Source organism: Pelophylax lessonae, assembly GCF_965119305.1.
Source record: "Pelophylax lessonae genome assembly, chromosome: 1".
Taxonomy (NCBI): domain Eukaryota; kingdom Metazoa; phylum Chordata; class Amphibia; order Anura; family Ranidae; genus Pelophylax; species Pelophylax lessonae.
This window is the reverse complement of record NC_138768.1, coordinates 311,149,938-311,167,065: the sequence shown is the minus strand read 5'-3', so window position 1 is coordinate 311,167,065 and position 17,128 is coordinate 311,149,938. Positions and strand designations below refer to the sequence as shown.

Here is a 17,128-nt window from a genome sequence, read left to right as displayed (position 1 = left end):
CAGGACAGTGAAAAGCATTCTTAGGCCTCATTTAGGGCCCTTTTAGGGACACCGGACACTTGGCGTTGCAGATATGTGTCTCCTGTGCAGGGCCATCTTTTACCAGCATGGGGATGCACAAAGTGTTGTGTGCGCATCCGCCTCGCCTGCCAGTGTCCTATTCATTTCTACTGGGAAACGCAGTTGCATGGGTACCACCACTGGGTCCTATTCTAACATGCAGGTAGGTGTGGGTGCAGGTCCAAATAGAAATGAATGGGAAGCTGGCACGTGGACGCCCACAATACTTTATGCATCGTCATGCTGGTAAAATACAGCTCTGAACAGGAGACACAACCTACACTTGCTTCATGTGAATGGGCCCCTTACACTTGTGTTTAGGGTGTGGAAAAAAAACTTTTTTTTTTTTTTTTTACCATCCCCAAACATTCACCCTTATATTGCAAAACAGCAGAGGATGGATACTATATGCTGTGGCCATGATGCTTTTTGTGTAGCAAAAATGATCCCCATGGTTGTGTTCAGCCGCCACTTGCACCTGTTTTCCTGGGCTCTCCCATTCCAACAGGTTGGGTTGACATTGCACAAAGAAGAAGAAGGAACACATGTTTCTTTCTCTCCTCTGTGAAAAATAAAGCTGGAGGCTTTGCGTGTGTGCGGGGGGTCGGGGGGCCTCCATGTCCATTTTGCTTGGGGCCCCCAAATTCCTTCAAACGGCCCTGGCTGTATGTACCTTATCGCTGCTGCTACCTGATCATTGATTTAGTATATTGTTCTACTGGTGGTGACTCATGATTCTTTCAGTGTACTGTGTCCTTACTGAGGCTCACAATTCTTTGGCTCAGTAACTGTTCTGGAGACTCATATGATTCTTTCACTCACTGTACTGGTGTACTCTAGACTCAGAACTGTTGTAAGTTTGTATCTAGTTCTTGATTGTCAGTGTGCTGTGAGCTAGCTGATTGGTTGCAGGGGGGGGGGGGGGCTGAGCTCTCTCACTCTAAGATCATATTACCGGACCTGGTCTCCTATTGAGTCAATAGTGAATTGTTTCAAATGAATCAGTTCAGCCAGGTGAATCGATTCATCCAGTTCACTGAAAAAAATAAATTCACGATTCGTTCATGAACTGAACTGCCTTCCATGTACCATAGTGATCCTTCCTGCCATCCATGTGCTATAGTGTTTTTTCCTGCCTTCCATGTGCCATAGTGATCCTTTCTACCTTTCATATGACATAGTTATCTTTCCTTTCTGCCTTCCATGTGCCATAGTGATCCTTCCTACCTTTCATATGACATAGTGATCCTTCCTTCATGTCTTCCATGTGCTATAGCGATTCCTCCTTCCTTTCTTACATATACCATAGTGATCCTTCCTTCCATATAACAGTTATCCTTCCCTCTCCCCAATCTCTCTTCCTAAAGGTTGATTCACAATGGAGACTTCAGCTTGTGGCACAGCAATCAAACCATATTTTATAGACACAAGGAAGCCCAAGTTTTATTAATCACTGCCCTTAAGCCCCTCCCAATATCATGTTTGCCCCACCCACTTCTTTCTGTGGAGAATATAGCACGCCGCAGGTCACTATCTCCCTGAAATGTCCCTTATTCTCAAGTTCAAAAGTTGGGAGTTATGCTCATTTGATAGTAAGTGGCCCAAGGTGTGCCAAGAAAATATCTCCCACACCATTACACCAGCATGAACCATTGATACAAGGCAGGCTGGATCCATGCTTTCCTGTTGCTTACACCAAATTCTGACCCTACCATCTGAATGTCACAGCTAAAATCCAGACTCATCAGACACAGAAAAGTTTTCCAATCTTATATAGTCCAATTTTGGCGAGCCTGTGTGAATTGTAGCCTCAGTTTCCTGTTCTTAGCTGACAGGAGTGGCACCCAGAGTGGTCTTCTACTGCTGTAGCCAATCTGCTTCAAAGTTCGATGTGTTGTGCATTCAGAAATGTTATCCTGCATTGGTTGTAATGAGTGGTTATTTGAGTTACTGTTGCCTTTCTATCACCAGTCTGCCCATTCTCCTCTGACCTCTGACATCAACAAGGCATTTTCGTCCACACAACTGCCACTCACTGGATATTTTTTCTTTTTCGGACCATTCTCTGTAAACCCTAGAGATGATTGTGCTGCCATGTGTTTGGCTGATTAACAATTTGTGTTGCCAAGCAATTAAACTGGTGTACTGAATAAAGTGGCCGGTGAGTGTACATAAAAGTGCGGAAACTTTTTGAAGACCCTTCGTATATTTCTGGCACATTAATGTTTTTTGTTTATTACTTGAAGCATGTTTTTTTTTTCCCTTGACATACACTTTATTATACAGAAAATCTAAGAAGGTGGAATCAACCTCCGCTATTTTATTTAATGAACAGTAATGGAGAAAAGCACTAATCTATAGTGAACCAAACAAAATTCATGAGGATGACTGTAATTAGTTGCCATGGGCATTGCACTTAAGGAGCTTGGAACTTTGTACTCGCTCTTTTATTGTTATTACATAAGAGTATATGCTACTTAACAGCTTAAAAAGAGAATGCAAGCACATATGCTACATTTTAATATATTTTCCAGTTTGCTATATTCATAGTAGACTCATAGTGCCTTATTTAAAACTTGCAGCTTCGATACTTATACTTAATCTATCATTATTCATTAGGGAGGAAGCAATAAACCACAACAATGATGAAGTAACTGACATTTTCCCAAAGATCCACATTAACACATCCAGGAAACTGAATTTCCCAGAAAGCTTGTTAACACTATAACTCTGGATATTTGTATCAAGCAGTCCAGCTACACATGACTTTCACACATTCTTTATAACTCTTATCTCGTCTGTTATGACTACATTTTGGGTTGATCCTGTGCTGTGTATGTTATATATGCCCTAAATAAATAATTGTGCATCCAAAATATATATACCAGTTATAAACATTGGTAATACATGTACCATAAACAGTTCTCCTGGCAGGCTGGTGTCTGATGAACCTTGACAAAAAGTCCTGATAAAACTTGGGGTTCCTTAGTGGGTGTTACCTTTCCTTAAGCCATGTGCAACACTTATGTGCTCATAAACAAGAGACAAGAGAGCAACACAGTCCTATTATTCATAGTTGTCTGAGTCTCAGGGAGAAATAAAATGGTGACAGATTGTATAGGTTTTCCCTGGAGCCCCATAGTTCCAAATTATATTTTATTCCTATTAATGTAATCATTTTTTCTCTTTTTTTTTTTTTTCAAATATTTTATTTATTGAGAAAGGCAGTACAGTGGAAAAAGCAAACATAAATACAATTTTGATCGAAAGATACCCCAGTCAGATAGGGGAAGCATCTTCCATACACAACAAACATTCAAGAATAGTAGCTCGTCGGTGCAGGAGAAAACTGGAAAAACATGTCTCCACGTCCCAAAGGGGAAGCGAAACACCCCCCTCGGGACTCGTCGGAACTACAGTAGCTCAAGAGACCTGGAGAAAGATAAAAGAAATCAGCAGGGCAACAAAAACTTTTCCCAAACTGTAACTGCCCAACCTTTTATAGAATGTTGAAAATATAAGATAAAGAAGTGCAGAGCGCAGAGTAAGAATTCCAAGGGAGGGGAAAGAATGAAGGAAATAGAGGGGCGAAAGCGGAGAAAGAAAAGAGAGGAGAGAGAGGGAAAAAAAAAAAAAAAAAGGGGGGGGTGGGGGTAGGTGGGGCGCCCAACACCGACAGCGTCACCTGCCGATCAAGCATCAGCTTTAAGCGCCCAGAAGGGACTTCCCCTTGTCAGTGAAGATGAAAGCGTTCCAGAATCCCCACATCTTCTCATATCGTTCCCTTCTATTCTGCGCCGTAAGCGTGAGGTCCTCCATCCGGTTGATCTCCACTAATTTACGCGTGCAATCCTGTATAGTGGGGGTTCTAGTCGACTTCCAGAGCATTGGAATGCAGGCTTTAGCTGCACAAAGCACGTGTGGGATAATTGACTTCTTACTCTTGGAAATCGGCATGGGAGATAACTGCAAAAGATAAAACTCTGGGGTGTCAGGAAGGGTACAGTCTGTGAGTTCTCCCAGAAGCGCCCGCACAGCCCTCCAAAAGGGTGCAAGCCGCGGACACGACCAGAAGATATGCAACAAGGTCCCCACACCTTCCCCACAGCGCCAGCAAAGCTCTGACGTGTCCGGGAAGAACTTGTGTAAAAGAGAGGGGACTCTGTACCACCAGGTAAGGATCTTATAATTCAATTCCTGTAGTTTCGTACAGGTCGGGATTTTCAGAGCCAGGGTACAGATCTTTAGTCGTTGAGCCGAGGTCAACTGCAGCTGGAGATCCCTTTCCCACTTCCCCAGACTGGGTAGCGTGTATTCATCTGCCGGGGTGGTCAACAAACTGTAGGATTTAGAAAGAGGGCTAGGCAGTCCACCCTCCCCCACGCAATGAACCTCGAACGGCGTAAGGTCCCTCGCAAAAAGTGAGGGGTCTGACAAAGAGTGTAAGAAATGGTGGAGTTGGGGTGCCCGCTTTTCGCTTTTTTTAACAACCTTATTTACACGTTACGCATCTCACCCCTCTATGTCTACTTGTCCCTTTATGTGCTCTCTCCTCTTATTCATCATGGGTTTCCCTACCAACTTTACTTTAATAGTCCTGGAGTCAAGTCCACAAACCCCCTCTAGATACACATGAAGACATGCGTATCGATTAACACACAATAACAGCAATGATGGTGACTCCAACCCCCCCCCCCCAGTCCTTACCTTCCTTCCTGCTGTCCAGTTGGACTATTCAGGGATGTTCTCGCAAGAGGAGATCCAGCCGCCAAGATATCCTTACCAGAGCTCAGGAATACTCAAGGAAATGCTCCCCTACTAATGACCAATTACCATCTCCTTGGTTTTTATACTCTGCAATGGTTTGTACTACTGTAATGCTTTAGAGAATATTATACATACAGTATCTATAATTGTATATACAATATATATACAGGTGCATTTCAAAAAATTAGAATATCATCAAAAAGTTAATTTATTTTAGTAATTCAATACAAAACATGAAACTCATACAATATATAGATTAATTACACGCATAGTGATTCATTCCAAGCACTTCTTTCTTTTATTTTGATTATTATGGCTTAAAGCTAGTGAAAACCCAAAATTCAGTATCTCAGAAAATTTGAATATTGTGAAAAAGTTCAATATTGTAGACTCATGGTGTCACACTCTAATCAGTTAATTAACTCAAAACACCTGTAAAGGTTTCCTCAGCCTTTAAATGGTCTCTCAGTCTGGTTCAGTAGGTTACACAATCATGGGGAAGACTACTGACTTGACAGTTGTCCAGAAGACAGTCAATGTCACCTTCCACAAGGAGGGTAAGTCACAAAAAGAAGCTGCTAAAGAAGCTGGCTGTTCACAAAGTTCTGTATCCAAGTATATTAATGAAGAGTTGAGTGGAAGGAAAACATGTGGTAGAAAAAGGTGCACAAGCAACAGGGATAACCACAGCCTTGAGAGAATTGTGAAGCAAAGGCCATTTAAGAATTTGGGGGAGATTCACAAGGAGTGGACTACGGCTGGTGTCAGTGCTTCAAGAGCCACCACACACAGATGTATCCAGGACATGGGCTACAACTTTCGCATTCCTTGTGTCAAGTCACTCCTGAACCAGAGACAACGTCAGATCTGGGCTAAGAAGAAAAAGGACTGGACTTTTGCTCGGTGGTCCAAAGCCCTTCTTTCAGGTTAAAGTAAATTTTGCATTTCATTTGGAAATCAAGGTCCAAGAGTTTGGAGGAAAAGTGGAGAGGTACAGAATCCAAGTTGCATGAGATCCAGTGTAATGTTTCCACAGTCAGTGATGATTTGGGGAGCTATGTCATCTGCTGGTGTTTGTTCACTGTGTTTTATCAAGTCCAAAGTCAGCGTAGCCCTCTACCAGAAAATTCAAAGGCACTTCTTGCACAATTGCTTACCTCTGCTGACCAACTTTTTGGAGATGCTGATTTCATTTCCAGCAGGACTTGGCACCTGCCCACCCGGCCAAATTGATTGGCCAGCAAACTCGCCTGACCTAAACCCCATAGAGAATCTGTGGGGTATTGTCAAGAGTAAGATAAAAGACACCAGACTTAACAATGCAGATTAGCTGAAAGCCGCTATCAAAGTAACCTGGGCTTTCATAACACCTCAGCAGTGCCATAGGCTGATTGCCTCCATGCGACGCCGCATTGATGCAGTAATTCATGCAAAAGGAGCCTGGACCAAATATCGAGTGCATACTATATTGTACATGGACATACTTTTCAGTGAGCCAACATTTCTGTATTAAAAATCTTTTTTTGTATTGGTCTTATGTAATATTCTAATTTGAGATACTAAATTTTGGGTTTTTACTAGCTGTAAGCCATAATCATCAAAATTACAAGAAAGAAATGCTTGAAATATATCACTCTGTGTGTAATGAATCTATATAAAATATGAGTTTCACTTTTTGAATTGAATTACTGAAATTAATTTACTTTTTGATGATATTCAATTTTTTTGAGATGCACCTGTATATATATTACATACATGTAATATTACATACACAGAAATCTCTCTACTATTGTATCTTGTTACTGGCATATATATTTTTTCTACTGTAAATACAACTAAATGTACTTGTCATTGAAACCATTTTATGCATTTTTATTTGATCTGTTTTTTTTTTATTCAGAGCATTTTTGGTGTCTTTATTTCTAGTGAATCTCTACAAGAGTTTGTACCAAGCTTTACCATCTTAATCAAGAACAACATCCATTTCCCTCAGTTCAGATTCTCCAAGTAAGATTATTTAATCAATGATTCTTAAGCTCACCTCCTGCCTGTACAAATTATTGTCCAAAAACACTTGTACATATTGTGTGTGTTATTTAGAGTGCTATGTGGGGCGGTTCCAAGGCACTTAATGAGAATTGCAGAATCAGAATGTTACTGAGCTCTAGGCAGTAAGTTTACAATTTACTTAGTGGCTCTTAATGGTGAAGCACTGCTATAAATGATAGCTGCCAAAATTCAAAGTACAAATCAAATGATTAGCAAACCATTTGTAATAGATGGATGCTTCATCATGCACCCAGGGTAAAATCTATGAACAGAAAAGACAGGGTGCTAGGTTTGTCTGCCAAGACATGCCATGACCACTGACGTCTTCAAGATCAAAGTACTATGAGTGGTCTGCTTGAATAACATAGAAAAAAGTTGCAAACCTGCTTGAAAATACAGTTTACATCTTATCTCCTTACCTATCAAGTAAACTAATTTTGCATTTTTGACCTAACGTAATATTGTTATGCGTTAACTCACCATTAAATAATAGTGCCAGCAAATCTTACATAGCACAATATGGTTACCATTGCAAAAATAGTTACCATTTCAGCATGTACGCAGTTTTTATCTCTCAAAAAATGTTTATTTCTAGTTTGAGGTAAAGGTGGAAAAGGTTTAAACCTTTGGCAGGGGTAGAAGTTAAACCTTCTTTTTGTGACAATTGTCAGAGATGGGAAACCTTCTTTTCGTGACAACTGTCATAGATGGGATTTCCTCTTATTTGAAAGAGATTGCCGATTACATTATTTTGTGTCATGTAATGGTGCATTGTACTAGGTGCATTGTAATCCTCCTAGTAGGGACATTGCTAGGATAATAACACTACATTCAAGGAATCAAAAAAAAAAAAAGATTGACTGGAATTACACTTTAAAGTAGGCATAAATAACAATGCTCCCTAGCTGATAAAGAATTTAATAGACATTTAATACAAAGGAAATTCATGGTCTTTTAGTAGCTGGAGTTTCTCTGCTCCCCAATGCTGAAACATGATGACTAATATTTGAGCAAAAATACCCTCTGCACAGTTAACCACCTAGTGTATATAGTGCACAAAAAAACATATTGTAAGCTACCCCTTGCACTGTTATGTGTTCACACACCACCAAGCTAAGGTTAATATATAAATAGCGCCGTGCAGTAATACATATTTTCCCAAAAGAAATATCCAAAAAATAAAAAAATATATACAGTATAACCTGCATGCTAGAATTTTTTTACCAAGCAATCTCAAAATACACACAAATAATAACCATCTATCCAATCATACACAAAAAATTACAGCGTATACCAGTGTTTAAAGCATGTAACAGTCTTTCACCCTTATATGAGGGACGAAACATGTACAGACATGTACAAATCCTATAACCTCATCACGTATACCTGAAAGTGTTTTTTTTTTAGGCTGCAAGTTTCCAATCTGAAGTTCTCTTAAGTGAGCAATGCTCTTTTAATATGCCATAATACTGTGGCGCACAAGGACTGTGCACTTTTAAATTAAGTGCATTTTGTATTTTTTAATAGAATTGGTGATTTAAATGGAAAACACATAGATGGTTCTATTTTTGTGAGCTATACCCTGGAGAGATCTTGCCAGGGAGGGGAATCATTATTATACCAGATCAGAGGGCCCGTACAGAAAGGAAGTACGGAAATACATTTGGAGTTATTGAGGTGTATGACCCCCTTGAAGGAGTATGGTGGTAGGTGCAGTATGACCTATTTCACCATATAGGTCAATGCTTTTAGGTGAACCCATAAGGTGATTGGTGGTGAAGCATGTGGAATTCACAATATTGGAATCATATTGTCAGAATTAATAATAAATTAATAATATCTCGCTGTGCCTCCATTATGTCAGAATGTTTATACTGCTCTGAATATAACAGTGTCTATTTATGGTTAATAATAAGCAAAGATCTATGAGGAAGGAGAATCTTCACTTATGTCCATAAATCAATACGTAGCAAATTCTTTTTATTGATTAATTTCTTTTTAAAAGCATATACCAATCTTAGTGAAAACAGTCTACAGTATGGAATATATATATAAGAATAGTTATTCACCAGACAATAATCACGATAAATGATCAAACTTGAGATGACACAAAAAGATATAACTTCACAAAAATACAAACTTCAAACAATTAATGCAATGTGATGTGTAGCTCAATAATGAAAGTGAAAATAAAACAAGATTACACTTTCCCCAGATGTAGTAGAAACCATAAATGAATATTCTATATAATCAGACCACAATTGTCTGCGCAATGCACAGTCTGATAGTCACTTCACTGCAGATGAAGCGAGAATAGGCTATGCAAAACGTGAGACTAATACGCTAATAATGCGCTAAATCTGATATTAATAAAAATGTTACAAAAACAAAAATCATCTCTTTAGAGAAAAATCTACATATGGTTTATACGGCTGGGATTGTACTCTCGTTACCCTTGAATATGAAATTTAAGGAAGTACATAAATAATATTGAATAATAATCAAATAATTAGCAAGGCATATTTACCATATTTAAGATGGCTTCTAGCTTAGAATGGTAGTTACCAGAGTCTTTAAGATGGCTGCATTTCCAAGATGGCAGTCAATAAGGGAGGAGTTTCGTTTGGCATCCCTCAAAGGTTCAGATACATGATGGAGCGAAATGGAGTCTGTGTAGATGAGTCTATGCATAGCTGTAGTAGTGTGTATGTTGTATGTGTGATGTATATTGGGCAAGTGTCATGTGTCTTGTGTCTCTCTCATCTGGTCTTTTATATGGTGTAGAACAATTACCATAAGTTAAACCCAGAGGGAGTAACATGATCCCCATTGGTTGGAACATCTTATTCATTAACTGGTAATGTCATAGGGTGACACTTCTTGGTCAACCAGTATATTAAAATTAAATAAAGATTTCTCCATTTAAGACTATTATAAAACAACATAAAATGTAACCATGCTCTCATCTATTACATGTCCATTTAATATCCACCAGGTATCTGAATAAAGATTAAATCTGGTAACACCATCTTAATATTTAATATATCTTATAATATATATATATATATATATATATATATATATATATATATATATCTAGGAAATGACTTTTTAACCTAAGACTTATATTACCGTAGTAGCATTCAGTGACCAGTGATGGCAGTATTGCATTGCTCTAGCTTCAGCATGTAGCAATATAGCAGCATTATTTATCTTCAAATAAACTTTGCACCTTATATTGACAGAGAGCTTACAATTCAGACCTCCTAGACGAGACTTCAGGCAAGGCCAAAAACAGTTTTATGATGCTTTACTACTTACAAGAGCTTATTTTCTGAAGCCTTACTAAACATGCAGTGATGAGTCATCAAAATCAGTAAAGTTAGAATTTAGCAAAATATGAAACAATTATAATATATAAAAATTTTCTACATATCTATGTATGCTAGTTATATATATTTTTCATTGTTAATATTCCTTTACATGTAAGATATAACATATCTGTAAATCCTATTTTTAAATGGGTTTAAGCATAGAAAATACTGACTTGTTTTATGATCCCACACAAACAAGATTACCTTGGTATATTGTCAGCTAGTCTTTGTCTAAAGAAAGTCAACAGACTATTTATTTATTACCTTAGGTCAACACAGCATGTCTGCGTTAAACCTGTTTAAGAATTTCCTGAACAGGCACTTTTCTGTTAAAGGATATTTAACCTTTTAGTAACCTGACAAAAATGGATGTCATTGCTTCATAATTCTATACAGAACAAAATATAACAGTTCATTTTCTTCTTATTAAATTTAACCTCCCCAAATAACCCTGACATATACTTTCACTGTGAGTGTAGATTGGGGACTGTCACATGTTGTGAACAGTAAGGTGGGACTGCTACACATTGTGGCTATTTTGCTATTTATGAATTGAAATATTATTCATTTTTGTGCATATTAAATTTGTAAGCTAAATTTACAGCACAAAAGTTATTTTTAAAAATGATTTTTATTTATTTGGGGACCGTTACAAGCTGTGAACATTAATATACACTGTATTTTTTTTGTGTATGGATTGTATGGTTAGTTATTTGTATATATATTGAGGTTGTTTTGTAAAACATTTGAAGCACATAGGATACATATAATGCTAGAATATGAACGGCAATCTTACTTCATCACAGTGCAGGACCAGTGTTTGCCATTGGTCCTGCAATGTGCGTGACGACATCAGCAGCAAGGGCAGTAACAAGATGGGTTAGAGAAGAAAAGCAGCTTCATTGTACTGGTGGTAACAATTAGAAGAAGCGGGGAGGAAGATAGTGGGACCCTGAAATATTAAAGTGTTTGTAAAGGCTGAAGTTTTTTTTAAAAACCTTCAGTGTGCAGCATCCCCCCCCCCCCCCAGCCCCAAAAACAGTATCTCTCCTGCGCTCAAGTGGTATGTGGGAAGGTGAGTGGTCTTTTTAGAACAGATAACTGACCTTGTGCATTACCACTTAAAAAGTTTATTAAAATCAAAATAGGTAGCATACATTATACTCACAAACGTAAGATGTATACATGCATGTAGGAAATAGGAACCAATCGCCTCCAGAACACTTCTCTACTGCTGGATGGCGTGATTGCTTCCACAATGACCTGGCTTGGCTAATACCTACCTGAATCTTCCTCCTCTCATGGGACTCTCCCTCCTCATAAGCTAGGACAGCAGCAGGAGTGACCCTGCTCGGGTGCCCCCATTGCAAGCTGCTTGCTCTGAGGACACTTGGCAGGAGGGAGGGGCCAGAAGCGCCAGTGCAGACCTAAGAAGAGGAGGATCGAGGCTGCTTTGTGCAAAACCACTGCATAGAGCCAGTAGGTATAACATGTTTGTTATTTTTTAAAGCAGTTGTAACCCTAAAAAAAAAACATGTCCCTTTAAGGCACAAGATATAGAACAGTGATTTTGCAATGTCAATTATCCCTTTCTGTGTTGTACAATGCCTGGTTGATCCTGCCTGTTCCTGTTTCCCCCTGTGTGTACTGACCATGCTTATCATGGCAACTGATCCCTAATAGGATTACGTGTCTTAGTAACATCTATTATATACTTTTATCCTCTCTGTTTCAGAAACATATTACGTACAGTGTGTGTATTTTTTTTAAACTGTTAAGCTGAAGTCACATTCATTATACTGTATTCTTTTATCCCCTATGTTTTAGGAACAAATTAAATACGGTGTGTGTTTTTATTGGATTATAAAGCTAAATACTTATTTTCCCAGCTCTGCCGTGGGGTCACATGTCCTCCCTCTGCTAGCTTGCAAAAGTCAGAGGGGTATCTCAGCCCCTCCCACTGTACTCCTTAGATTGAGAAGGAGAGCCGAGGGAGGACATGTGACCACACAGCAGATCTGGGCAAAGAAGTATTTTGCTTTATAATTAAATAAAAACACACACAGTATTTAATTTGTTCCTAAAACATAGGGGATGAAAGAATACAGTATAATGAATGGGACTTTACAACCACTTTAAGTATTCTTCTGTTTTGGATCACCCCTTAGTAAAATGAGCATTATATTTTTCAGAAAGGGGGGGAAATGATATTGTATTTATTTATGTTCAGAGTTAGGCTTTAATGTTTAAGTCCTTGTATGTGCATCTAACAGTGTATAGGGAAACCATAAAAAGCACATCTGTGTTCAGCGAATGACTTTCTAATATGTTGTCTTTTAAATTTCGTAGTTTCTGGACTAAAAACACAAACTGAAACTCTCTTGATATTGTTGGAATTTAATTGACAATAAAGACATGAGTTGAAACATAAAGCTTGAATACTAATAAGCATTATGATATCCAGTTCTATTTTGTTGTGGTATTAATCAGGATATTAATGTCTGTCATTAATGCTGTCTTCTCTTCTTCCCTACAGGGGAAACATTGAAGGTGACAATGCTCTAAAGAACTGTACTTACCACCCTACACAATCTCCTTCCTGTCCAATATTTACCATGGGTTTTATTGTAAGGGAAGCTGGTGTCAATTTCACGGAAATAGCATATAAGGTCAGATAACATTTTACAGAACACTTCTGTACCATATCAAAATGAATAAGTGCAATCAATGACTAATTCCTATATTTATAATATATTATAAATCCCCAAATAATGGCAAGCCTTTTTTGCATATACTTTTTATTAAAAATTTAGTTTTTTCACCCTAATATTCATTTCCAAATAACATGCTATTTAGATAAAGACTGTCTGTTTATCTCTAAAGCCAGCTATACACGGTTTAAATTTCAGCCGGTTCAGCAGGGTTTGTCTGTTATTCAAATCATGCATGGGCAGGCTGATTGTACCCAAGTTGATTGATCGAAAAACATAGGTAAACTAGCCTGTTGTATGACAACTTTAGTCACTCGGGTAAGAAAATTTAGTTTCCTTACTCCTTATCCCCCACCACCCTAAGTAGGCCTAAACAAATCTCTATAACCTGCTAGGGATTAAACATTTCTCTACTTTATCTAAAACTAGAAAAAAAATTGAGAGAGCATTGTGGAAGGGTTTCTATGTATTCCCTAAAGGGGAAGTCCACCCTAATACTAAAATCCCTGCATCTACAGACATCCACGATATAACACTAACCTATCTAGCCCTGTAAAGAAAAAATCAGTATACATACCTTTTTTGAAGCCGATCCATCTCCAGCGGCGGAAGCTCTGCAGAGGACACGGCGGACAACGGCTGTGAAATGAATGGGGAGTGTCGTCACCCATAGACTTACAATGGGGCTTTGTTGTCGGCTGTGTCCTCTGCACCCGTCTCCACAGCGAAGCCGCAGCTGACAGCTCAGCGTGTGATTGGGTTGGATCGACTTCAAAAAAGGTATGTATACTGATTTCTTCTTTACAGGGCTAGATAGGTTAGTGTTAGATCGTGAATGTCTTTAGAAGAAGGGATTTTAGTGTTAGGGTGGACTTACACTTTTGGGAATACATAGAAACCCTTCCACAATGCTTTCTCAGTTTTTTTTTTCTAGTTTTAGATAAAGTAGAGAAATGTTTAATCTCTAGCAGGTTATAGAGATTTGTTTAGACCTACTTAGGGCGGTGGGGGATAAAGAGTAAGGAAACTACATTTTCTTACCAGAGTGACTAAAGTTGGTCATACACTAGTTTTTGTATGAAAATTCTCATCAGTACATTCAATGACTTGACAAATGTAGTTTGACAGTACTTAAAAAATGTTTGCTTTTAATATATAATTTTGGAGTGAATAAACTGAAAAACCACATTCTCTGTTGTCTGATCAAGAAAAATGTTCCATCCTGCTCCTTCAGATTTTTTATCACTGTGATCAAGAATAAATGTCAATTTGACCCCCACTAACAATTCGAAATTCTAACTAACTTTCTTGTTATGGAGATTTTTTTTAGTCAAGAAAGGTGTTTAATAAGGACAAACCAATTACAGTTACAGAGCAACCATTATGCATATGCAATCAACGTCAAAACAGTATTAAAAGGCACACATATTACACAATTCCATGGTACAGACACAAATTGCCATGATGGCCATGCCATGATGCCAAGCCCAATGAACTAAGGCCTGGTGTATCGAGCCAAGGCACCCATATTTTTTCAAATTTATCAGGACAGCCCCTATACTGATATATGTATGTTTCCAATCTGAGAGTACCTCCCATATTTCTTATCCATTGCGTGTGAATTAGCTGACTTTTAGTGAGTTAGAATCACTCTACCTGCTTGGATCAAGGCTCAATTTAAAGATTTTGAACATAATTCAACTAGTGTATTGCCAATCATTATCCTGGATATTACAGACAGAAACATGGCTGTGCAATGGAATTTCCTGTATCTCCCATTGTAGCTAACTTGTGCATGGGGAGGTGGAGAATAAAGCCTTGAACTCTTTCATGGGAAAAACACAAAGTCATTGGTTCAAGTATGTTGTATGTAGAAAAAACTGTATGTGAGATTCGAACATCGGAAATACAAGCTTTTAGTGAACACATAAACTCAGTGGTTATAAACAATCCTGAAGAGGCACAGAATAACAAAGAATAACAAATTGCCCTTTTAGGACTGCATGTTATCAGTCAAGGAGGTGAGTGACATAGACATTAAGGTCTACAAGGACATACCAGTATCTGCTTTTTGACTCCCACTACCAACTGGAATGCAAACTTGGGATTATTGGAACTCTGCAAGATGGCAACAACACAGAGACTAAAGACAAATAACACAGATATCTCAGGAGTGCTTTGAAAGTTTGTGGCTACCCAGACTGGACTTTAGTTAAAACATCCACAATGTCAAGCAAAACCAGGGACCATTGACCAGAGGGGAGAAGCAGAACCTATATGTACAGTAGCTGGAGTGCTGGAAAAACTCTCTAAAAGGATCTTTACCAAACATCACATCCCTGTCTCTATCAAGCCCATCAATACACTGAGACAAAATCCTATTCATCCAAAAGCCTCAACACTCAAACATACCGGTAATCAAAAAAATTTGATATATGCAGTGCAGTGTAGTGAGGAATGCAAAGACCTGTACATTGGGGAGATGAAACAACCTCTCAATATACATGTGACCCAACAAAGGGCGACAAGTATCAACAGTTTTCCTAAACCTTAAGGAAAAGGGACATACTTTTGAGGACATTAAGGTGCAAATTTTACACAGGAAGGACAACTGTTTTGCAAGAGGCAGGAAAAAGGCCATCTACAGTACATCAATTTAGAGCAACCATCCTTCAAGAGAAATTAAACCTGAAATCAAACTTTTAATATATAGCAGTTTAACAATCATTAGATATAGTGGTGGCTGCATTTGTTTTTTTTTTTCTTCTCCAGATGAAAATAAAAGAAAGAGCCTAAAAAAGAAAAAACATAGCCATCATATCTAAGAATTGGTAAGCTGCACTATAATAAATGTTTGCTTTTGGGTTTAATACTGCTTCAGGCAGGGGTGGGGACCTTTTACACCATTTGTCTTTCGCATAAAATGCTTTTTAACATCTCTACCCCAGCATTTTGACAGCAGCTCTCATCTATAGCCAACATATGAAAATAGAAAAAAGGTGCGCTAATTGAAATAAAGCTGCTACCAAAGATCCAATAAACTGATTGGACGATAAATGTATGTGAAAAATGATCTGGTGCGCTAAAATTAAATGAGTTATCCTGATGTACAAGCACAAATCATGATAATTATGATACAAAGTGATAACGTGTGTACAAAGTTAATGTACAACATGATAAATCCCAAAGTCCATATGATTCAATATATCTTCTAAATAAATGTGGATGAACGTGATATAATATCAAAAATATATAAGTCCATTTATCCACGTGACTGGTGCATACAAATCTTCTAAATATATGTGGATGAACGTGATATTAATTCAAAAATAAAAGTCCATTTATCCACGTGGCTGGTGCATAAATCCCACCACCTTCCAAGTTATACTCTTACCAGACGGATATGGTTAAGTGCAAATAGCTCCTCTCAAGTGACCTCCTATGTAGTGACAGTGATATGGTGCTCCACTGCACACGGGTGAAACATGTAATCAATCAAGCCTCTTACCAGATGGAAAATAGTATTAAGAATGGATACATCTCCTCAAGGATATTTACACCCGCATAGGCTGAGACTTCAAGGGTTAAAATATAGCCAACATATATCAAAGGAATAATACCTGTGATAGATGAAAACCTATTTCTGATGCCAGGGAAGGGATTACAGTATGTAATTGGAACAGGGTTCCACAATCTTCACACCTCCCATTCTGTTCTTCGGCATCTTCCTTTTTCATGATGGGTGGATTAGGTGTCAGTGCTACCTCTGTGGATGCTTGGATACTTACCTAAAACTCATTAGAACTGAGAAAGTGGCTTAGATACAGCTACAAAACAATTTCATCATTACAGAACAATTCCAGTTGAATGTGACTAACTACTACTAGCAATACCAGTATGGCTTTAAAAGAGAAGTATAGTGGTGTGAGGCCCTTGAGACCTGCCAGAGAGTGTCGCCCAAGTTGTCTGACAGGTTAACCCAACTGTTTATAGTCAACCGTACTTACCTCACCCCTGTCAGGCTGGCCAGATACAGGCCTGGCCTCTCCCGGGACTGCCCACTATGTCACATATCCCCAGGTACGTTTTTCCATCTACTCTGGCATTGTCCCTGCATACAGGCCTACTGGAAACAGATAGTTGCCTTCCTGCATGATACTATGGGAT

At 38.4% G+C, this 17,128-nt stretch overlaps 1 protein-coding gene across 1 annotated transcript in view; it reads left to right on the top strand.

Annotated features, from left to right (window-relative positions):
• Positions 1–17,128, top strand: part of P2RX2 (purinergic receptor P2X 2) — a gene marked incomplete at its 5' end in the record, with an annotated part of 84,382 nt that overhangs the window by 19,565 nt on the left and 47,689 nt on the right. Inside the window, 2 exons of the mRNA XM_082243079.1 lie at positions 6,754–6,834; positions 12,787–12,919. Coding sequence (XP_082099205.1) covers positions 6,754–6,834; positions 12,787–12,919 — 214 coding nt within the window. The remainder of the gene's footprint in view (positions 1–6,753; positions 6,835–12,786; positions 12,920–17,128) is intronic.